The following is a 24,376-nucleotide window of genomic DNA, read 5'->3' as shown; positions in this document are numbered from 1 at the left end:
GGTCCCCGGCCCGGCGCTGGCGGGGCCTTCCCGGAGCGATCCTCCCTGCCGAGAGCGCCTCCGGCAGGGACAGCACCGCGCGGTCGCTGCTGTGACAGGGGCTTGTCGCAGCACCCGGCGCTTCGGTTTAGAGCAGCAAAAAAAAGCCTCCGCTGGCAGCAGCCGAGCCTTTGCTGCCGGAGAGGCGTGGGCCCTCCGTGCCCTGTTTTACTGAGTTGCTCTGACTCGTCGTTGATTTTTTTTCTCGTGTTCTGTGGAGCAAAAGGTGCTTAGGTTGGTTAGTGTCCTGTTACGCAGGCTGTTACCTTGCAGCGAACAATTACCTGGTGAGAGGAAAAACCTTTGCAATAAAAATGACCCCGGTAAACAACTAGGGATGAGGTGGTGTACCGTGTCTTTATTCACAGGCTCAAATTCTAAACGTGGTTTTTAATAACTGGTTATTTCACACACATGTCTGGTTTCAGGCCTCAGCGCATCCCCAAATCCTGTTTTACTTCTGGCTGAGTAGAAGGGGGAGGAGGGAAAAAAGTAGTTCACTTTAAGCATTGTAATTTATGCAGAAAGTCTAAGTTAAAGTGTTGGAAGCTTTACAAAATATACTTTTTTTTTTTTTTTCCTTTATGGGCTTTCTCAGGATGGTTGTGGGGTTCTGCTGCAAAGTTTGATGACATCATGTAGCCAAATGTCTTCCAGAGCCATTGCTCCCAACGTCTAAACTTAGTGATTTATCTACACCGTTACAATCTAAAAAAAACAGACAATAAAACATATGTTGTATATTGTTGCGTGTCAATTAGGAAGGAAGTAAATGCTCTTCTACTTCAAAAATATTGACAGAATCATGTAGGCTTAACAGTGATCCCTTTATGAGGACAAGATGGGAAGAAATTCTTTGTTCTTTCTTTCAGTTTCTTATTGTCATCCACTTGCTTAGGGCCTCCTGAGAGGAACTGTTCCAAGCCTGTGCATTAACAGAGGGTTTGAAACTGGCGTATTTCACACCTTTATGCAAAGGGCTTTCTACTTTATCTTGCTGAGTGTCTGTTATTTCACTCACTCTCTCTGCTTTCTTTAATGCAAATATTACAGAGGGATGGATGTTCTGTGGCAGCTTCAGTTTACTTGTATGCAGGCTTCTGCTGCAGTCCCTGGAAAAGTCAATGCAGCAGTGCCATAAAAAAATTATTCAGATGTGCCAAAGACAAATGAACTCATCTTCATTTAAAAAAAAACCAAACAAAAAAACAAACCCAACAAAACCCCAGCAAAAGATATAGCTTTGAACTTTGAGAATGTTGCTCTTACTGTAAGAGATCAAATTTCAAAGCAATTCTGTTATAGACAGATATATTGCATACCTCCTATCTAGTATCTTCCATAGGTCTGTGCAGTATATATGTTTCTGCTTCTCTGTATAATTCTAGAGGATCAGAGAATAATGTCTCTGTAGAGATCAGAAATTCTTTTTTCCAGACCCTTCTGTCTCATAAAGATTTGAAGAACAACATCTAGTTTCCAACTCTTCGTGGGTCATTTTTTGGTACTGATCTTAATCAATCACGCTTTCTAAAACAGCCTCTGTGCAAACCACTGTGTTATGTTTTTGGGTTTTTTTAATGTGGTGTTGGTGTAATGTTTGTAAGTATCTGTGGTACCTTCCTGCTTGAACGATGTGAATGTTTAGATACCCTTATTTGAAATTTTCAGTGCTAATCCCCAAGTAGTGTTTTTCTGCAGAAAACAGACATGTTGATAGCTATGCTGCCTGAGGGCCCAGCTGTGCTGGATAGAAAAGTCTCTTGGTTTTGGTTTTTATTCTTTATTTTCTCATTTAGGCATTGTATTAGCTTTCAGAGAGACCTTTTGTTTGCTATGGTATTTGAATAGATGAATATAACATGTCCTGATGCTTTATAAGAATTTTGTTTAATTGATGTTCAAGATTCTGTCTCCCAGCTTAAAATCTTTGTTTAGTTTGGTGTTTAGGGCTTTTTTTATTATTATTATTATTTGTTGTTGTTGTTGTTGTCCTTTGAGGCTCCACCCCTCTCGTTTTGCTCCTTACCTTAGTTCACACCAATAAGGTGTCTGGTCTCTGTTATGGATCTCTTTTCCTTGTTCCTACAAAGAAAGGATGGAATTTGTGTACTGGTTCCCAGCTGTAAGGAAACTTGTCTGCATGATAAATGGTAGTCAAACTAGTGTAATCCCTTTGAAGCTGATTCCCTGTTTACTTGAGATCACAGAAGATATTTGATCTAAAACAAATATTCAGTGAGGAGCCCTTTAAGCTAATTGAAATGGATAGTTTCTTCTGCAGGCAATAAATTTTCTTAAGCAATGGGAGAGTTTCTGCAGTACCTGAGTTAGCATAGCTTGAGATGGTGATGCAATTAGATAAAGCTACAAACTAATGTTATGTTTGTCTCTGATTTACAACTGAGGTAAGTAAGAAATTAGCAGAAGCTTTTGCTCCACTGCATAAGGTGTGGAGCAAACAGGAATGCTGGGCAGGGGAAGGAGAGGTTCATTCCAGTTCATTCAGCTGCTTCCTAGTGACTCCACCCTTCCCATGGAAATGGTATTTGTATCAGGCAGGCATTTATCTTCTCCCTCTTCTTATGTTTGATACACTGCCAGTTTCATCTCCATGTGAAAGGAGGGATGGGCAGAAATATGATCTGTATGGGGAGTTAAACGTTGCATAGCATTTGGCTATTCCGTGTCTTGACTCTAGTCTCTGACTTCCCTTCCAAGCCATCCCTCTGTCAGGAAGCTGGCGCTGGTCAGTACCATTTTCCAAACTTTTTAAAGACAGCAGAGTAACTGAGGTGAGTTAGTCTGTCCCTGAAGCTGCCACCCTGAAGGGTCAAGTGCTAGCAACATGGAAAAAGAAGGGAAACAAACTTTTTACACTGGAGGCTGTTAGACGAATGAAGCCTGTAAACAAAATATCTCCTATTTTGCAAGTGTGCAGGAGGGCAGCAGTACTTCCTGCTTTCCTTCTCAAGAGCAAATACAGATTAATGAAAAAGAATTGAAGTCTGTGGTGAATAATGCTAACCAGTCCTAGGTATGATTATTGTGATCCTCCTGAAACTGCCGAGGAAAAAATTCTTGTACTGTATTTTACTTGCTACAGGCCAAATAAACAGATTTAACTGCTTGTCCAGAAATTACTTTTTTTGTGAATATTTTAAACTGGGAACCACATTCAAATCATTAATGTTCAGATTTTTTAATTAGTGATTTAATACCTAGATGATATTTTGGCTGCCTATAGTTGGACTGTTAGGCCCTCTCCTTCCTGTTTCTCTCTCCTCCTTTCAAAACGGTAACAATACCCTTTTCCTTCTTAAAATGTAACTGTTCCTACTATATACTTGTTTTACCCTTTCCATACTTCCTGTAGACTATTTTCTTTTAGCAAACTTTTAGGTTCGCTCACTGAATTTTGAGCCTTAGGTAAGAATGTTTGCTGCTGATAGTGTATTTCTATTAATGTAGTCTGAAACGATGTAATAAAAATGGGGATTATTGGATAAAGGCAATGAAAACTTACACTTTGAGAGCACAGGTGGATATCTCCAGTGATAATAACTGACAGTATAGGATCTCTGCATTCCCATTCTCTTGTACGTAGATGTCTATATAGCTTTTAAAGAAGCAATATCTTTAATTTACAAGTTTTGAATTAAATCCAGGTGTTTAGTTTAAAATAAAATCAGCCTCTGTGACCTTGTCTATGATACAAATCTTCAGTTTGTCGCATGGAGAATAAATTAAAAATCCAATATTTTGGTGCTGTCAGAAATATTATAATAGAAATGTATACACTGAGATTTTACAAAAGGAATTTCAGGGGAGGTCGCAGAAGGATTTTGCAAGATCAAGCATTGAATTTCAGTTTGCTCCAATTAAGTCATGGTTGCTGATAGTTGATCATAGCTCTTGAAGTCAACATTTATTAGCTAAATATTAGTTTCAATGTGCATAGCACTGAAACTTTTCTCTTTGTGTCCAATTTCTGTATTTTTTTCAAACAATTGTGAATTTTTTTCTAGCTGGATCCAGGCTTTAGTAACAGATCTGCAGTTCAAATGAACAACTTTGTCTTTTATATTTATTGTCTTCCAGAAATCTCTCACTGTGTTAATCTTCAAGCATCCTATTTTTTTAGGAGCTGTTCCCAAACCTCTTTTATAACTGTAATACACAGAGATGAATGAAATGCTGAGTGAAAACTTCTGCTATAGGTTTAGTCAAGAAATCTATCAACTAGATGCATAGAATGCATTCAACATAAGAGGATAGTACTTAACGGTACAGTTTTGATAGCTGAGTCAATAGTAAAACTGTCCACAAAACATAAATACGACAGTGGAATAATTCCATAGCTAAACTTACAGTCAGTCAAGGTTTGGCATAATAACTACATGTATCACTTAAAACACATTAGCGATATAAACAATGAAGACTTGTATTTTGTCAGGCTTGTGATTTCAGTAACTTGGGTTCAACAACACTTCTTAGAAAATGGTCCTGCATGCTTCCCCCGACTTCCAAATCATCCAGTATTCCTTTTCTGGGCAGAAGGCTCTTCAGCTTCTGAGAACGTGTTTGCTACCTCAATTGCTGAAACGTGAGTTTAGCCTTTTGCTGGAAATTCTGCAGAGGATTTTTTTTTTAAAGAAACCCAGTGAAACACAAGCTTTATTAAGCTGCAGTAATCTATTAATTTGTATTCTCCTAGTGTAAGATCCCATGTGCAAAGAGTTCTCATATTGATTGAGAAGTGGTATTAATGCAGTAGCCCTAATCAATAGCTACATGTTTTGGTTAGATTTTTTTTGAAGGAGGAAGGTATTCCAGCAGTGGAGAATCTTCCAGCGGTGTGCCTGCTCTGTCTACCTTGATGTGTCTAATCCATTTTCCTCTTTCACTGTTACTGTCTCAGGACAGGTCTGCTCCCTTGAGCGTGTATCAGGTATAGGTTTCCAGTTCTGTGGCTACTTCAATAGAAGTATTAATACTACAGCAGTAATAAGTAGACCTACTAACAAGTACAAACTGATGGCGATGAAACTATCATACCTATGATACGTATCTTTTTGTGATAAGCAGAAGCAAGTAATTTGCCACAGAAACACTTCCCTTGCCAGCAACTTGGACGTTGGAAACCCTGCCATCTGCTTAAAGCCTCCTGTGTTTTTCAGCCAAGCGTTGCCCATTCTGCACACTTACTTGCCCAAGCCCACAAACAAGGACACTTGGCTTTGGGAGCCCTTGCACAACCCTGTTAGGTAGACGTACCCTATATGCAGTTTCACTGGTCAGTAGCCCCTGAGTAGATGAGATGAAACAAACCTGTGAAAGTGGCCACCCTAGTAACATCTGGTAGTTATTGCTGTAAACCACTACACAGGAGTTAATTTCTTTTTCTCAATAGTTTAAATCCCCAGTAAACCTTGACATGTCATTGCCAAGTTGACAGTTGTCTTTTGGAGTCCTTATGTGTCTCCAAACTGTCACTTGGAACAGTGCACAGCCATTCTTGAACTGTGAGACATGTATCACTGCCCCGTGTTAAGTCCTGTGTGAGGGATGTAATTTCCAGTTCTGTCTCTTGGCTTACACTAGTTTTTCTAGGAGGAAGGTGACGAATGGCATGACATAGCTGGGATTAGCTACTGCTGCCTTATGAACATCAAAGCAGAGGTGGAGCGCTAGACCAGTCTGCTCCTGTGTGTGTGCATGAGGTCAGCACAGATGGAAACTACCAGTGCTGCTGCCAGCAAAGCATGGTGCCCAAGTAAATTAAAGAGTGAGGATGTTTGCTGTAAACTGTTGTTATATTTAACCTTAGGAAGCACACTGTGTTTGTACTTTAAAACTTAGAGCACTTTCTGTGAATTTATAAAATGTATTATAGTGACTTTTTTTCTGGTAGATTAATAAAATTTTACTGGGATAGAAAAACATAAAACTTGCCGAGGTTAACGTTTAAGGGTGCAGGACAAGGATCAAGTCTTGCATCCTTTATGTGCAAGCTCACGGTATACCTCCTATGGCCAGAACACCTCTGAAGAAAGCAAAGTTTGACAGAGTCATGATGATTAAATGGGATTAGTAGTCTCGGAAAATAAAAAGTTAGTTTGCAAACAGTAATGTTTGCTTGTTTAAAATGTACAAATGAATGTGCTTTTTGTGTGGTTTTGGAGTTAGACTTAGTTTAAAATTTACAGAAAAATATCTATTATTTCTGTTGCTGAGTCAATACCCTTAAAAGATGGATGGATGCATGCATGCATTGTTTTGAGATAATGGCATGTCTCTGATTTTTTCTCACCTCGGCTTTTTTGCAAGAACATTAATTTGGAGGCTTTTTCTTGTCCCTGAATAATTTATAGTTTGTCTTGGAGAATAAAAGATAGAAACTTCTTTGGACTCAGAATTGTTAGCTTCTGTAGCTATGTAACACCGTATATACACTGTGCATCTGACGCATCCTTTTAAGGCAAACTTTGTAGAGATTCCCATCCCCTATGGAACTGTACAGGAAAGGCCTTTAGTAAAAACAGGCTTAAGGCCAGGACACGTAGGGCAATTTGAAACAGATTTTTTCTAAGTGAGATCATGTGAAAATACTTCCTTTTTTTTTTTCTTTAAGAGGGACTCTTTTGCTTAAAAATGCTTTTTGTAACTATCTGATTCTAAAAAACTGTTAACTTGTATAGCTATATTCAGCAGCAAATGCTCTCTTTTGGGTAAATATTTTTGGTTTTGCAGTAATGCCTCAGAGTAACTTATGTTGTTTCTATTTAGTGGGATTGAATTACAGCGTCCTTCTCAAAGACAGTTTTGACTTTCTTCAGGTGGGTGGTTCTATGTTTGGGGTTTTTTTCTTGAAAAAAAAAAAAATCACAAAACCCTCAACAAAACCTTCCCCCCCCCCCCCTTTTTTTTTTTTTCCCCCCTCCTTGAAACAGTGCAGAGTTTAGTTGATATTAGGAGGGGAGACATAATTAAACCTCTTGTTGCTTATATAGACCTATCTTTTACCTGAAGCAGATATGATTCTAGATGTATTATTTACAAAGACTTGAAGGTGTTAGTCACACTGGAGGAGCTGGCAGTAAGAGAAGACCATTACAGCAAGGCATGAAGTGTTGCTGTCACAGCTACAGTCTAGTGCCCTGTTTGGACTCTCACCAAACTGCCTTACCCAGTCCCAGCAGCTGGGCCAAGTGTGCTTTAAGCCTTGGGAGTCTGAACTTGCTCTGGCTACTGATCCTCACTCGCTCCTCAAAGTTGGACTTTAACCATTCAGTGCCTTTGCTGCTTCTCTTCCAAGTCTTGACCTGGTCTTGTGGGGTCTAAACAGGATTTTTCTTGAGGACTTTATTTATGCAGACATCCTTTTGGTTACAGAGTAATCCTTAAGTGGTATAGCAAAGTGAAACTGTACATGGCTTGTGCATATACCCTGCAGGACTTGAACACCAAGTCTTTTCCTAAATTTGGGCAAAACCTAAATATTTCTGCACTTCCTTGCTATTCTAAAATGCTTTCATGAAGGTGGGATCTGATCTACTGCAAGTCCTAGCTGGCTGAATTATAGATGGATTCTAAACAAATCTTCCTACTCTGCTTTGCATGTTTGGACCATGGCTCTTCCCAGAGTAAAACCGGATGTTACTACTATAAAAACTTTATTTTGCTTTCCTGCTAAGAAAGCTCTCCTGTTATATTGCTTTCCTGTTGATATTTCCACTGCTACAGCCTCTTGGCAGAGACCATTATCTTAGTATTCCTGGTTTTGCTTGAATAAGAGTAATTTAATTGAAAAGTATTTTTCTGTTGTCCTTAATCAATTGACTAAATGCTAGAATCCTTCCCAGCAAAAGATAAGGCATAACAGACTTGTGCATTTGGGAAGGGATTTGGTTCTATTCAAATATTTGTGGTGAAAGCCAGTTCTTACCTCGCTGCTAACATGGGCCCCACCAGAACACATTTCCCTTCTGTGCTGAGCATGGAGAGAGCACAACTCAGTAGAGCTCAGGCCAGTACGCACCAAATGGAAGGATGCACTGGAACAGGACCTGTACTGCAGCTCCTGTTGAGATTCCCACCACCTGACTAGCTTGAGCTGCCACTGCTTTGGTTAACTTTGTAACACTACGTGGGATCAATTTGAAGTTACATTATATATTGTATATGAAAGTCAATACAGTGTTAAGTCAATGAAGCATATGTAGTTCAGATACATATCTAGCGTTTTAAGGGTAAATGTTCTTTGCTTATTTTTGCAAGAAGCTGTCCCCTTACCTTGCTGACATCATTGTATTAACCATGCCCCAATAAAAGTAAAAAGTACAAGTAACTTTCTAAGAAAATAAAGACTATTGCCTTTTACTATGGTCTGTCTTGATAGCATCCTTTATCATTAATAAATGATGGTATGAAAATGTTTGTGATATGGAAAGGTACTTCTATTTGAATCTAGCAGGTTTTAATACAAAAATTAACAAAAAAGCTGTGAGGTTAAACATCAGAGATAAAGAACTGGTCTTTGAATGGATGAAAAAGAATTGGAACAAAACATTAACAAAGTTAGAGTTCAGTCAGGGCACCTGAGCATTTTGTTCTACATAAGAATAATGGAACCTTAAATAATCGAAGATTGGGACCTCTCTCACATGTCATTTGCAATACAGCATTGCCCACACATACTGCTGCTTGTGCATTTCAAACCTACAGTGAATTCAGGTGTGCAGCTTAATGAGACTACAACTTGCCTTGCAGTATCCTAAGTTTTGGATGGAGTGCATATGTACATCCCCTACCCACCCCTAGCAGTGCTAACTGTTCTTTCTGCTTGTGCTTAATTGCTGAAAAATGTTGGTTTAGAAGTTATTGCAGGGTGTTTAATCAGAACCTCTTACTTAGGAGTTTGACTGTCTTTCCTACTTTAACGGTAACACTTTGTTTTGTACTTATTATAAACTTCAATATAGCAGGCTTATGGCTTGATTTTTATATAACTTAAACTACATTTTCATTAAACAAAAAGTTGAGCTAAAAGTTCATCTAATCATAATTTTTTTTTCAATATCTGTCCAGCTATCTGCTATACAGATTTTATGATTTATATAGAACTGCCTATAGGAGCTATGTAAATTTCAAATACTCTGTCTTCCTTTTCTTAGACTTTCTTCAGTAACCTAAATTTCAATGCTAGGCCTTTAAAGATGGATATTATTACAAAATTAAGTAGATGTTTTGTAATGTGTTTGTGGTCATCACTTTTTAAAAAAAAAAATCACATTAATTGTAGATCATATTCTTCTTATAACTCCTTTTATGCTCTTAAAGCACAACTTGCCTGGGTTGCCATATCAGAAATAGTTTTGGATGTTTCCTGGAATATAATCAACATTGTGCATCAGCTACTGAACTTTAACCGGTCAGAGATATACCTGGGAGGGGAGGGGCTGAAATGGAGGGCAGGGAGCAGCAGAAGCAGATTATTTTCATTCTTTGTGCTGAATTAATTCTTCCAATTTTTTTGGTGGTGGTAAAGCAAAACAATAATATGAAGCAGCTGATAGGCAAGATTTTCTAAAGCCTAGGGTGTGAAATCTGCATGTCTTGTGCTTCTGGTAAGAAAACTGGATATGGGGAAAATTACCTCAACCAGAAAAACATGCTATGTGTGAATTCAGAGATTTTGATCCACTACCTGTATGAAAGATAAATCTAGGCAGACTTTGCTATCTAGTAGAAGCTAAGGAACTTCAAGAAATCACATCTTTCACCTAAATTACAAAACCCCACAGAATGAATCATTTTGTGCAAGGACAAAGTGGTGGTAAGAATGAGAGAAATCTGTATTTTCCATATGAATACTTATCACAGGCACCTCAGTTAGCCTGTTCAGCTAATGTGAGTTCACGGAATTAAGTCGGAGCAGGCTGACAGGCGACCAAATAGGATCAGAGCAGTCGGTGGGAAACAATGAGCACTATTAATTGGGAAATGCCCATTACCTTGGGACCTGCCATGTCATCTGGTTCATTTTTCAGTCAAGCCTGTGCCTGGGATCGCAAGTGGCAGTGAGCAGTCAAGTGTCTGAACTTATTGGGTGGGGGCAAAAGATGCATGAAAGCAGCAGCGTCTTGAGGTTTACCTTTAAAAAATGTGCTGAGAAAATGCAGCATGGTCTGTGCTGGAGAGGCAGAGGCAATGTGCATTTTGAGTAACAAATGCAAAGCTTGCATGGACAGACTTCAGTTTTCTTTAGCTAACTTTTTTGAGAGGTACGAGTTACTAATTAGCTGGTTGCTGCTGTAAAACATAATTCCTCTGGGTTTTGATAAGTGAATAGGGTTTGAAGAGAAGAAAAAAGGCATGGAGAGAGACTCAGACTTAAATAATTGGATTTTGTGGTCCTGTTTTATTTGGAAGGTGAGGTTGGAAGACTCGTCAACACAGTTGGGCCTTGGGGAATATCAACCCAATACAGTTCGCTTGTAATGTGATATATTTTAAAAGCTATTCTATTGGGGAGAAAAGTAAGTAAACTTGAAAGAATTTCTTGGATTGCTTAGCAATAGATTAGAAAACTACCCTCAGAAAGATACAATGATAATTGATGTTACTGTTTCTGTTTGCAGGCTCCATCTAGCCTTTGAGACCTACCGTTCCACCAGAGTTACAGTAGAAGTTGTCTCGGGAGACACTTCTTGGGTTACTACTAGAAAAACTAGATTGATTTTGGGGGGTTTTGCTGTTTATGGGCCAGATTGTTCTGTTAAATTCCCCCACCCCAAAAAACCCAAAAAAACAAGAGCAGCTAGGTATCACTGAAGTCTGTCAGTACAGCAGGTTACCAATATTTTCAGTGCAGCACTCTGCACGTTGTTTCAGAAGACATTACTGCTAGTGATGTCGGAACCTGCCCAGGTTTGCTGTGCCATATCAGAGCTCCAGCCAGTCATACTGGGCACAGGTTTCAAAGCAAGGAGAATCTGTTATCCTCAGGGAATAACAGGCTTTTTTGCGTGGGGTTGGATCAGCACTGTCTTAGCTGAGAAGAAACTTCATGTCCTAGTGCTTTTTCAGATGAAAGCAGCAATGAGTTCAAATAATAGGTAGTGAATATTACTGAAACCATGTACTGTGAAGAAATTTAAACTATTCAGCAATGTAGAGACTAAAGATACAGTGCAAAGGGACTCGACATCAAGAAGTATAATGTGTGGTGGCAGGACCAGAAAGTGCTACAGTTGAAAGTGGAAGCTGATGACTAAGGAGAATTGGAGTTACAAGCCAGAAAATTGTGACTATGACAAGAAATTATAAGAATAAGAAATGTGAGAAGAACTGCGAGAACAGATCTGAATGGGTGAGAGCGTTGCAGTAGTGCAGCTGCAGGGAATGAGAGGGAACCAGTATTCAGTCCAAGGGCAGGCGCACATCCGAGTTGTTAGTGCGCTCTGAGGGAAGAGGTGGTAGTGTTTGCTTCTTGAATAGTTTGCAAGCTGTCACAAAATCATACTGGACAGCCAGGGAGTAGAACACTTAGTTCTTCCAGCCTGCTGATCTGGCAACAAACACCATGCATGACTACAGGCATCTTACTTGTAAGATGACTTGGAAACTTTGAGGAATGGCTTGCTCTTGCTTCACAGAGTTTAAACTGGTGCCTATGGGAAGAGTGCCAGGAATTTTGGATTAATGCTCATCCATTCCTCCTTTAAAGATTGTAGCCTAAATTTTGATTTACAGAGAAAACAGTGAAATGTTGGCAAGTTATCAATTATGCTACACATAACAAAAAAATACTGTTGAATATTAAGCAAAATGGATACAGCTGTAAAATTTTTGTGCTAAGTAGCATAGTGGGATATAGTGAGATCTTTCAATATTAGTGTTAACACAGTGTGTTCTCTGATTTTCTGTACAACAGTCCATGATGACAGGAAAAAAAATACATGTTCAAATACCAGGGCATACTTAATCATGGCTTTCAGTTTTTTAAGTACTTCTGCCTTTGGTTTTCATCTGGATTTTTACATTCCCTTTACGTTCAGGTTTCTTGTGCACAAATATGTCTCTTCTGACATTTCCTTTTACATGTAGTCCTGGTCAACATACAGGAAATTAACAGGGAATTTCAATTTGTTGTTATGATGAGAGGTCATTGGGTTGGTAGCTCAAATGGCAAGAAGCTTCACTTAACAATAACCTTGGTATCCTGTCACTCCCTCTTCTCACCCACCTTCAGTAAAAATCAAAACCTTGTATTTTCCCATTGTCTTAGGTTCTCTCTCTCAACTTCAAAAGGTACACTATTTATTTATTCTATGACTAAATAACAACTCTGTTGGCAGACAGCTAGAACTGTTCTGCAGAAAAATACTGATTATGTCCTTGTCACTCTCCCTCATCTCTGAAGCTGAAGATTAGATATGTACACTAATCTATTTAGACCATAGAATTTTAATGAGAAAGTTTTAACTCAGCTATATAATTAAAAAAAAAAAAATCTATAAAACCTTTCTTTCTGCTTATGAGAAGAACGCTTACTGTTCTGTGCCTTTCTCTTGGTTATTCACATAACCAGTAAGCTCTTAACACTTTTTTGTCCCAGACATTTTGCTGTGAAAATTTTAGATGTGAGATTCAGAACTGTGTTCTGGAACAGCAGGCGTTGAACAGAACGGGGCAGCTCAGGTGCCAGTAGCTGGAATTCTGCAGAATAACTTGGGACTGGCCATGTAGTCTGCCTCATTCTCACTTCTGAGGAGTAAGGGCTTCTGAGAGCTTCTGCCTTGATACCAGGAGATAATTATGCTTTTGTCTTTCCCCATACTATCATAAAGCCTTAAAAAGGGGAGGAGAAAGATCTCATTGCAAAATAGTGCCAAGCAAACGATAAAGAAGTATCAGCATTGGTATCTTTGGCCTCTGCAAGACAAATTGCTCCTGAGGGTGGTACTTATTTCAGTGCAAAGGATGTTTGTAGGCACCACTGAAACCATAAAAATTCGGTTTCACTCAGATAGTTCCAAATTAATAAAAATTGAAAAGTTGATATAGGAACAAATTGCTGCTTAAAATTTAAACTGTACAACTTTAGGTCTTAAAAGCTGGACTTTTCCCTTAGTTATCTTTATTTGCTTTCAGTAGTTTATGACCTAAATGTGTAAAAATAAAATTAACATTAAAACCCCTGGCTAGATGTGGATTAAATTCAGTATGAGATAAATATGCTGCCATACTCATTAGAGTATGCAGCAAGCTTTCTCTACTCAATCTTTTTTTTACTCGAAAATCAGTAATTCTGTGTCACTTTAAGCAAGGATATGGGCCACACCAAATTTCCCCCCATGAAGAATATTAACAGACATCTAAAACTTAGGGCTTTATTTATTTTTCTGTTCACCATGGTGAAAAAGTATGTGTGTAACCTCTTCATATACTATCTTGAAGCAAATTCCCAGCTATTTCTCTTGCAGTACATGGCCCTGTACTTCATTTACCTTGGAAAACACTGACATACCACCTATGTTGCACTTTTATATGTGTATAAATCTTAGGTTTTGTTGATGAACATAGTTCCTATGACAGAGTTGTTCACTCATTTTGACAAGCACATGCTTTTATTGTTAAAACTTTTGACCAGAGAGCAGTTTCTTCAAATGCTTACTAGTACTTTAAATTTAGTGGGCTGCATGTTAAACATTTGACCCCTTCTGTGGGGGCATAAAGCCTGATGCTTTAGTCAAAAGTTTCATCAGAACTAAGGTGTGAGCTGTTATGACATGATGGGTAACTTTGAAAGTTTTATCTTTTATACCTGCTTTTTAACTTACTAAGTTTTCTGTTTGTTAGTCCCAGTGACTTGTAAAAAGACATGCAGTGTGCTTAAACTCTTCTGGAGATACTGTTACTGTATTTTTCCAGAGTAGCAGCAATATAGACAGCTGAACTCTTAAACTAGAGATTTGGCATATATGTAGCCCTTGGTGTACAGTGTGTACTGTGTAATTTGGAAAAGATTAGTATAAAAGGACATATGATATCATTTATGGTGTGAAATACTGGTTAACTTCATCACTCAAGCTTAACATGCTACAGGCACATTGAGTAACTTCAAGGGACACAGACAGATCATTAAAGTTGGCCAGCATAACTTCATTTGTTTCCAGGAATCCATACACTTGATAAAAAGAGTGATGATTGCTGTTCTTGTACTACAGATGGAGGGAGGGTTTTTACACTGTAAGAGGTCCCAAACAGGAAAGTCCTACCTGAACAGAACAAGATGCAAGAATCGGGTGTGAAGTTACCAGAGGAATCAAGTTTAACCCAAGGATTCTAGCCTGAGGCATACATTGGCATACATGTATGTATATCAGCTTGTAATAGGCAAGTAACACCTCCTCTTTTCCTCCCACAACCTTAGATCACCTATAATTTTGACCACTTGTATAAACTTTAGTTTCCTTTCAAAGATACTTCTATTAAACCTGTACCTCTTGTACGTCAACAAAAATAGTAGCATTTACAACTTTATACATCTTTCAAGATTTGTCAGAACAAAGTAAAGAAAGAAACAGTTGGCTTCCTGCTATCTGGTTTTAAACCATTATAAAATCTTTATATCCATTGCTACAATGAATCTTTTCTACAGTGCTCTGAAACTGTAGCTTTTTTTCCATGGCACTGATGATGTATACTTTGAATGAGGCTGCTTAGCTACTCCTTTCATCTTCAGTAGCCAGTATTTTCTTTTGCTGTAGACTTGTAAGATTTAAACATGAAAGTTCAGTACTTAAAAAGGATCAAATATTGGCATGTTGATTAGTAGTAATGGAAAAAGCCATAAAATTGTTTTCATTTATATCAAAGCTTCCAGCTTCCCCTCATAGATAGCAATCAAAGAAAAACTGGAACAACTCTGATAGATGTGTGGAAAATATGAATTTTTCACGAACTTAGTGTTACATAACTTCTGGTTGTGCCATCAGGAGTAAAAGACCTAAGAATTCAGAGTAAGCATAATGACTCGCTTCTGGTAGTGCCTGTCACTCTCCTTGTGTAACCCCTTCTTGTCACATGTTTAAAACCAGATTCTAAAGTTTCCATGTCTCTAGCTTTCCAGGTAGATTGAGTATAATTTTCAAAGAAACTATCACCACTTTTCACTTTTTGTAACCTAGTTTGCCACTAGTTCAAAAAAATCAGAACAAAAACTTTACCATATTTAAGTCAAACTGTACAGTAGTGAAGGCAATTCCAAAACCTAGCAGATTTAATACTAATGTTTTTAGTGGCAATAAGACAAGTTTCCTCACATGTATAAGCATTTTTTTATATCGTATCTCTAGATAAGCAGTGTAGTGATACCCCAAGACAATTTAAAACCCCTTGAAAAACTTGAGATTTGAACACATGGTAAAGTACTTCAACACAAAGTAAATATTTTTCAGAAGTCATAAAATTCCATCTGATTACCTCTAAGTTCCCCAAGCAACGGGGGCAGCAATTTAATATTCAACTCAGTTGTAATCTCACATATGGAATGCACATAGTATTAAATGAGGAATTTTTTTGCCATTTTTTTCCTTTATATACTTGCCAAGAAAGATTAAAATAGCCATGCTTACAGAATACTTTAGGGTTCTCACTCTTACTGGCTTACCTATTTATTTATTTATTTTAAAATATTGGGAGGGAGGAGATAGAGTGATCTTTAAAATCTGTCTCTTGGTGGCATAATCATGGACTTAATTTCCTCTTTTTTTTTTAAAAAAAAAAAGGTATTACCAGCACTTAAAAATAAATTAAGTTGTAGAAAGACAATTCCAGTTGTATTCCACACAAAACCAACTGCAGGATGGCTAAAATATGACTTAGCATTGTCTTTAAGCTACACTGAAAACAAAACAGCCTGAATTTTCAGAAAGCATAGTGTTCGTTACATTTCTAACTAACTAAAAACTCGTGGAAGAGATTAGCTTAAACCCCTCTCTGTACCCACATGCACGTTAGAATGGTGATTTTAATGTAGTATGAACTGTCAACACAAAAATGACCAGCCCAAATTGTCTGCTGTCTTCTAACTGGAGTATCAGAACATACCAAGTTCTGGCCTTTCTACAAATCCTGTTTCTTCTTTTAAACGGGTGTACAGAAACATATTATCTGCTGTATGTCTTGTCTGTACATGTAATTTAAGATTGTGTGGGCAAGATCACTTTTGTAAGATCTCTGTAGATTCTCTAATGTGCAAGAAGAGTATGATGCTATGTTTCAGTCTTTTGGGGATGTTTTGGGATCTTTCTCCATTGCACAGATACTTATTTTCACACAAAATAACAACTTAGTTATGTCCAAGACTGCTGCTCCTCTGTAAGTTTGAACAAGCTAGTTGAGTTCTGCCAAATGCTACTGGGGACACAAATTAAGGCTGTGATCACATAAGGCTTGTTTCCATAGGAAATAAAAACAGCCATGAAAAGTAGTTTGTAAGATAATCACCAGGTTAGGAAGGAGAAAGATGACAACCAACTTCCTCATACACCATTTTCAAGACATTAACCTTTCTGGTAGCCCCTCAGAAAAGGGGCTACCCACCCTTTACTATTATTACCATCACTATAAATGAAGAATGTAGTTGTACCGCTTCTGGTGCTAAACTTAAGGAAGGTACAAGAGGACTATCTGTTACCCAAGAGACAAAAATGCAGCAGCTTCCTCTATGAAGCTGTGAACTTCAACTAGCTTTTCTGGTCTGCTGCTCATCTTAGCTATCTAATATCCAAAAGGTGTGATTAAAACAAACAAAAAAAAGTAGTCATGAGATTTTCCTCACGCTGGCAGTATTACCTGAGCTTTCTTCCTTTTTCCTTCAATGAGAAAAGGGGTACCTTGATTATTTTAGACCAGCTTTGGTCTAAGCACTGAGGTACTTGTCATCTTGTGCAGAATATTGCACAGAATTTTACACTACTCAAGATCTGAATAAGGGAATGGCTTAGTCCGTTATCCTGATCTGTAACCAAGGCACCACAGCACCACTGTTACAGATAGTCTAAAGAAAATAAGTATTACTCAGACAAGTTTTTGAAGTAAAGCCAGAGATACAGGAATTTTCCATTCCCTTTAGAAGAAAAATAGAGAACAGAATAGTGTAATTTTTAGTTTGGTCAGTTTGGAGTTGGGGATTACTAACGCTAGCTAAAATGTAGCAATTGCCTCTATCCAAGTAATTTGGATAGGTTGGAATTATAATGTCCTGCAGTATAAATAAGTACTAATATCTGACCTTTCTGTGCTGAAGTCAAAGACTATATGTAAAAAGTCTGAAATTTACATTTTCATCTGAATGTAAATGGCTTTACATGAGTTTCTTGTCAGGAATTTGTAAGCAACTGTTGGTAGCTGAGCTGATTTTCCATTAGTTAGAAACACTGCAAGTATATTCTGTGCTTGCCTGTCAGATTTCTCATGGTAGCTCCCTCATTCCCCATCTCACTCACTGATCCATGTGGGACAACTTCTAATGAAGGTGGAAAAGTGTTGCCAACCTCTGCACTAGCAGAGGTTATTTATGCCATAAAAATCTTGTACTCGGGTAACTTGTTTTGTTTGCAGAAAAAGTAGCAATGCTTTCAATGATATAATCCCTTTTCTCTCACTCGCCAATATTGAAAAGTATTGCAAAAGTAACAGGTTTAGGCTGAAGGAAGCTTGAGCTGCTTCTCAGTGTCTTCAGGGGAGGGGAAGGGAACAAAGGACAGAGAGTGGAGCAAGGACCCTGTTAGCTGCTAGCATTTTTGAAGTTTACCAGTTTTAAGCATTCCATTCACATGGATTGATTTCCAGTGACTAAAGTATAAACTGACGCACTGAGTAGTGAAGTCTGAACATCTGGAAAAGGAGTTTTTAAGTCACCTTGCTAACAACTCTGGGCCTCTGATGCCTTTAACTTCAAAGACCATTGCAGGTTTTCTCTCTTTGCAATTAAGACATGAGATCACAGTTTCTTCCATCAGAGTCTTCCAGCAAGGCCAAAGAAAAGAGAAGTAGCAGGCATACTAAAACTTAAAAAAGCCACACACACAACCCTCAGAATCCCCAGCAAGATAACTAAATGTAGCAACAAGAGGAAAACTTAGTAGGTCATCTCCATTAATCATAACCTAGCTAAAAAAGCAAACCCACCATACTCTTTGGCTGAATAACTTAAAATCTATTATATAATAAAGTTCCTGTGTAAAAATCTACATTTGAGCAGCAGTACTGATAGCATGGCAATTGAGACTTCTTGTGTTTATAACACACTATTTCACTTTTTTACTTCCTGCTGAAGTACAACTTGGGTAGAATATTTTTTCAAAAAGGTCATCATTCCTCTGCAGCTGTCGCAAGACTATTCACAAGCTCCAGCAATTCTTACAGTAGGAAGAACTGTTAAGTGCTTCAAAGCACTATTTGCAGATAAACATTTAGTAAAGCCATAAACATTATAGTAAAAGAGATAAGAGACTTACATCTGTACTCTGATATTTAAAATTCAGTTTAAAATCCAGCAATAAAATTACTGGATAAATGCTATAGCATACTCTTTGAAATGGTTTGGAGGGGTGGGGGGGAAGAGTTGCAGTTTTCTCTCATAAAGTAACTTTATAACTGCTTGTGTTACAGATTGCCCTGAAATATGACCCCCAGATAGAAGAAGATCTGCGTAACTGGATAGAAGAGGTTACAGGGCTGAGCATTGGAACAAACTTTCAACTGGGATTAAAAGATGGCATAATCTTATGCGAGTAAGCGTTTATTAAGTAACCTTATTTTTAACAGTTTTCCACTTCTGAGGAACTAAGGAGGGACTTTTTGAAGACTCCCCTTCAAACACATCAACGATAATTGTCAATGATAGCTGACAGTAGGGTGGGAGAGAGCTTCTTTGAAACTATGGAAAAGAATGAAAACTTAAATCTCCTTTATTTTTCAGAAAAGATTTCTAAGTATTTCTAAATTTAATGGTGAAGCTCTTTTCTGTAATAATCAAATGGCACACAATAATTCTTACGGTCTGTTAGACTTGTTAGACCTGAGATCTGAGCTAGGTACTCTGTATAAACAAAAAAAATTAACCATTTTGATGAAACTAATGCAACTAATAAAGCATGAGTGAAAATATTATATGATGCCTGCACAGATGGTATAAGGATGAGATTTATTGTTTAAGCATTTCCCTTTTTTTCACCTTCCCAGGCTTATAAATAAGCTGCAGCCAGGATCAGTGAAGAAAATTAATCAATCAAAACTAAATTGGCACCAGGTAAAACAAAAAAACCCCCAAAACTACACCTCTAACCCCTCCAACCCCCAAACAGTTCTTTTGTTCTGTATTAACAAATTTGCTGTGAATATAGTACACCTTAAATCTTAGTAACACCAAGTTCTGTATATGATACATACACAACAGTTGAGGATACTGCATACATGAACAGCATTTAACAGAAAGCAACTATAGCTGAGATGGCTCATAAATGGCAGTTGAGTATACATATTTAATAGTAGTGTGTTAGCTGTTAGGTGAAATTTCAGATGGAAGAACAACATATAGCCCTATAGCAAGGCCTTTTTTCCAAGTTAAAATAAAGCTGCTAACTTTTTTTATTAAATCACAACTGGAGTTTACCATCCAGACAGTGCTGCAAAGGCATTAGGTCAACAGCTTGCATGTACCTGGACATCACTGTATGAAGTGTCCTCCTGAGAAAGCAGCTGAAAAGGATGGGGAGGGAAAGGACCCGAAGAGTCTCAGAAGAAATGGTTGTGTAACAGAACTCAGAAAACAATATGGTGCAAACTACAGTATGTATTTTATTTCAGTATATCCAGATTTGATTTCTTATGAGTGCTCTATCTAGCACTCCCCACCACCACCACTCCCAAAGGACTATCAAAGGCAACATGCATTTAGAACGAGCCGTGGAAGGGTTGCTGGTCAGAGTTGACTGCCTTTACTGTTGCTGGGTCTACCTTAATACTGCTATGTCAGCCTCTTGGGTTTATTGGCATTGAACACTTCTAAATATGGTGGAGGATTTTTATGTTTTTAAAAAGTTTTAATACCTCTTAAGACTTCAGAAGGAAAGATGAGATTCAGTCCTTACTCCTTATAATCCATATTGCTTTCCAATTTCTACAGTGCACAGTGCAAGAAAGTGCTAATAACCCCGAAAAGCTTAGTTGAATTTGTTCCAGGAAGTGAGCAAGATGATACCTTCAACCTAAGTTAAATGTTCTTACTATCCACATAGTTATGACTTTATTTTACTCAAAATTATCAATTGCTGAAGTCAGATAGCACGGACACTATGTCAAATTTCCAATTTGAAGCAGGTTTTAGATTAGGATTTCTCTTGGAATGGACACAGTTGAGACAGTTTTGTCATCAAAGCCCCCTCTAACAAAGTATGTGATACTCACTGATGGAGAGATGCCAGGCTAAATAAACGCTTAGATTGATTTCTGAAGTCAGTATTAAAACTAATGAAAAATAATCTCATACTTCCCACCAGTCACTCTTAACCATGCCAACTGTTTTGTCCAGTTTGCACAAAGCACAGAACTTGTGCAAAACAAGCAAAACAAACCCATCAACACCAGAAAGCTTTAAAATTACTTAGTTTCTGAATTGAAACACTGAGCAGAAAACACTTCTTTGTTTCTGTTTAGCTGGAGAACATTGGGAATTTTATCAAAGCCATCCAAGTCTACGGCATGAAGCCACATGATATTTTTGAAGCAAATGATCTTTTTGAAAATGGAAATATGACTCAAGTACAGACTACTCTAGTGGCGCTAGCAGGTCTGGTAAGTATTTGTACCCCTGGAATTGGCACAAATCCACATGCCAGTCCAGACAAACCCTTACCACTGATGTAAATACAGAAAAAAAGCATACAGCCTGTCAGGAGAGGAGACAGATACTGCTGTGAGTCGGAGATACAGCAGAGATTGCACTTCAGAGGGCTGTGTTCTACCGCATGCCTCCAGCGTTCAGAGTTAGGATTCTTGACTGCAGATAGCCTTGCTCTGGTGCTGCGTGTGCATACACGGAACTGGGGAGGCTCACAGGAGAACACTAATCCCTGCAGAATATCCTTCTGACAAGATACTTGCGTAGCTTTGGAGTGCTGCCTTCAAATGGCATGCAGAACTGTTACCTTCTCTCACCCCAACACAGATTGTGTCTCATAAGAGATAAACCTGCTTGTGGCATCCCTTGAGAGTTCAGGGTCAGGGCCATAAAGCCAGTGTTCTAGTAGCAGAAAATATACTTTAAACACTGAATATTCTATTTTCCCTCTCCCTAAATAGGCAAAAACTAAAGGTTTTCATACTACAATTGATATTGGTGTCAAATATGCAGAGAAACAAGCACGAAGTTTTGATGCAGGAAAACTAAAAGCTGGTCAAAGTGTAATTGGCCTGCAGGTAAGAAAGAAATTCAAGTTTGCAGCTAATCTGTTATATTTGAAAATAACTTTCTTGTTTTGATTAACTGATATATGGTTTATGCAAAAACAGCTGCAGAATTACAATATATTCTTATCATGGAAAGAGGTATGAGGTTTTAATTCTTGTCAGCAGTTGATTGGCTTTATAAGCTCAAGTGACTGCCTAGAAGGTTCTTCTGTTTGTTTTAGATCTGCAGTAAGAGTGATAAGGAGGAAAGAAACTGCTAATATTAGGAGTGTCCTCTAAAGCAGTTTTAAAAGTAGGAGTCTTTGGACAGCTAAAGCTCCTTATATGGTAGAAACTTTTTTTTTTCCTCTCCGCTTTCCTTAATAGTCATAAAAACCAAAATAACTGGCATAAAATCTTAAAATGCCTGTGGTAGAGAAGTTGTGGAAGTGTAATCGAATCATTACTGGCCATGGTAAAATTTAATTATTGCATTTTGATGCTTCCATCCATTCTAATTGCAATGCAGTTGGGCAAATGCCAGTCAGTGAAATGCCTTAAGATGACAGTTGCCTTTATTTTTCATTTTGAAGCTCAGTATGGAGAAAGGGTAATTTATTACAGGTAGTGGTCAAGCTACATGCAGAAAGCATGCACTATAATTACTTTTTCCGTCAGCCATCACAGTTACAAACCATATTTGTTTCCATAGACTATGCTTGCTGTACAAATAAAAACCACTTTTTCTGTCCACCTCTTCCTTTCTCCAATAAAGATGGGCACCAACAAGTGTGCCAGTCAGGCAGGCATGACTGCTTATGGAACTAGAAGACACCTCTATGATCCAAAAATGCAAACTGATAAGCCATTTGACCAGACAACAATTAGCCTACAGATGGGCACTAACAAAGGAGCCAGTCAGGTAAGCAGGACTGCGCATGACATTTGTAGAGCAGATACAACTCTCAACCTGGGAGAGTCTGGTGGGATAGGAGTACCTGTGAGTTGCATGCAGTAGCAGCGTCTAACTGGCAGCAGTGAGAGGGTACAGTTCAGCTGTGCTTTTACGCAGTAATTGAAGAACTTGAATTTCTTAACACTAACCAGTGTGTTCTGTGCTGAATATCTTAAGGCATAGAAATGACCAGGTGCTTCTAGAATTTCCGGCTGGCTGTGTTATACCAGAAGAAAACAGTAACTTCACTTCAAGTACTAACTAGACAGAGGCAAAAAAGAAATTGCTTCCTGGGCACTACCTCAGTCTGAACACTTAGTATATTCTTTCCAAAGAGGAAAATAAACTGGACCTTTCTGTAAGGACTTTCTTCTGTGACTTACCTATTAGTGAACACATACTGCTGTGCTATGTTTTGTTACACTTCAATCCTACTTTCTAGCACTTCCAGTAAGGTGTACTAGTTGTAATCAAAGACCTAGTAATTCCAGCTCTTGACCTTCTTACTGAACCTCTACAATCCTGTTTTATTAGGCTGGTATGCTGGCACCAGGTACCAGGAGAGACATCTACGATCAGAAGCACATATTACAACCTGTGGATAACTCAACTATTTCATTACAAATGGGTACCAACAAAGTAGCTTCACAGAAGGGAATGAGTGTGTATGGGCTTGGACGACAAGTGTATGACCCCAAATACTGTGCTGCACCAACAGAACCTGTCATTCATAATGGCAGCCAAGGAACAGGAACTAATGGGTCAGAAATCAGCGATAGCGATTATCAGGCAGAATATCCAGATGACTATCACGGAGAGTACCAAGATGACTATCAAAGAGATTACCATGGTCAGTACAGTGACCAGGGCATTGATTATTAGCTTTGCATCAGAAGTTCAGTATTAGGCCATTATTTTATTCAGTAAGAACGAAACTAGCCTTGTGGAATTGTTACCTGTCTTTCCTACACACTATGCTTAATGTACCTGAAGAAATATTGCCTTACATACATTCCTTTCTCCTTTCTCTGCCCTTTCCCTGTCTAGTTGCCTTTAGTGCTGTAACAGTTGTAGTCTACAGCATAAACAATAACTGCATATGAAGTAAAAGGAATACTGTGAAAGGGGGAGTGCTCTTGTACAGCCAGGTCGTCTAATAAGGAGCTATGCATTTTCACAATTTCTACCTAAGTAGGTATTTACATACCACCTTAAGCCTTCATTTTACATATTTACAGCTTTTCTGTTTTCCAGATGAAAGAATTTCACACTTAAAGTTAAATGTGGTCTTTGCCAACGAAATCTAAGACATCATGTTAGTGATTTAAATATCATTACTATGTTTCTAAGGTATTGTTTGCTAATGGTAAGTCCTGCATTAGACATAAGTGTGCGTTTGTGATTGTGTATTCATTCCATTATCAACACTGACCAAACTTCGAAATAGTTGTCTTACTAAAAAGGGAGCTTGTATAAAGTCTTGAGCCAACAGAAGTCCCATGATTGATGGTGCATTTACCTTTTATTGTGCCATAATATATCCATGTAGAAATGCTTTTTCTTCCTTGAACTGTATTTATTGCCACACTTCTCAAACTGATCCCAGTGTATTTTTATAAATAAATATTTTTTTCTTAAAGGTATGTAGAAGATCCTGTCTCATTTGTTATGCTACTATTCTTAAAGATTAGATGCCACAGAAGTTATTCCCAAATCAGCATCACCTTTGCCTGTGTTAAGGGTAATGTAGAACTGCTATGTGTTGCAGTTCAGGTTCTTTCTTTTCTATGGGATTTAAGCTAACAACCTTGTAAAAATCTCCTGGGAGTGAGTGACAGTGACTTAACAGGAAAGGAATGTAGCTCCTTTATACCAGAGTTCGCTTCCCTTCTACATGACTGTGAGGTTATGACCAGA

At 38.1% G+C, this 24,376-nt stretch overlaps 1 protein-coding gene across 1 annotated transcript in view; it reads left to right on the top strand.

Moving 5' to 3' along the window:
* CNN3 (calponin 3, acidic) overlaps positions 1–24,102 on the top strand; it is a 24,454-nt gene extending 352 nt beyond the window's left edge. The window contains exons 2-7 of the mRNA XM_010582663.1: positions 18,727–18,848; positions 19,300–19,366; positions 20,773–20,910; positions 21,418–21,534; positions 22,280–22,426; positions 22,994–24,102. Coding sequence (XP_010580965.1) covers positions 18,727–18,848; positions 19,300–19,366; positions 20,773–20,910; positions 21,418–21,534; positions 22,280–22,426; positions 22,994–23,341 — 939 coding nt within the window. The 3' untranslated portion in view covers positions 23,342–24,102. The remainder of the gene's footprint in view (positions 1–18,726; positions 18,849–19,299; positions 19,367–20,772; positions 20,911–21,417; positions 21,535–22,279; positions 22,427–22,993) is intronic.
* The last annotated feature ends 274 nt before the right edge of the window (positions 24,103–24,376 follow it).

The sequence above is a fragment of the Haliaeetus leucocephalus genome, unplaced genomic scaffold (genome assembly GCF_000737465.1).
Source record: "Haliaeetus leucocephalus isolate CR32 unplaced genomic scaffold, Haliaeetus_leucocephalus-4.0 Scaffold848, whole genome shotgun sequence".
In the NCBI taxonomy this organism is placed as follows: Eukaryota; Metazoa; Chordata; class Aves; order Accipitriformes; family Accipitridae; genus Haliaeetus; species Haliaeetus leucocephalus.
Note: the sequence above shows the minus strand (reverse complement) of the source record. Positions and strands in the feature narration are given on the sequence as shown.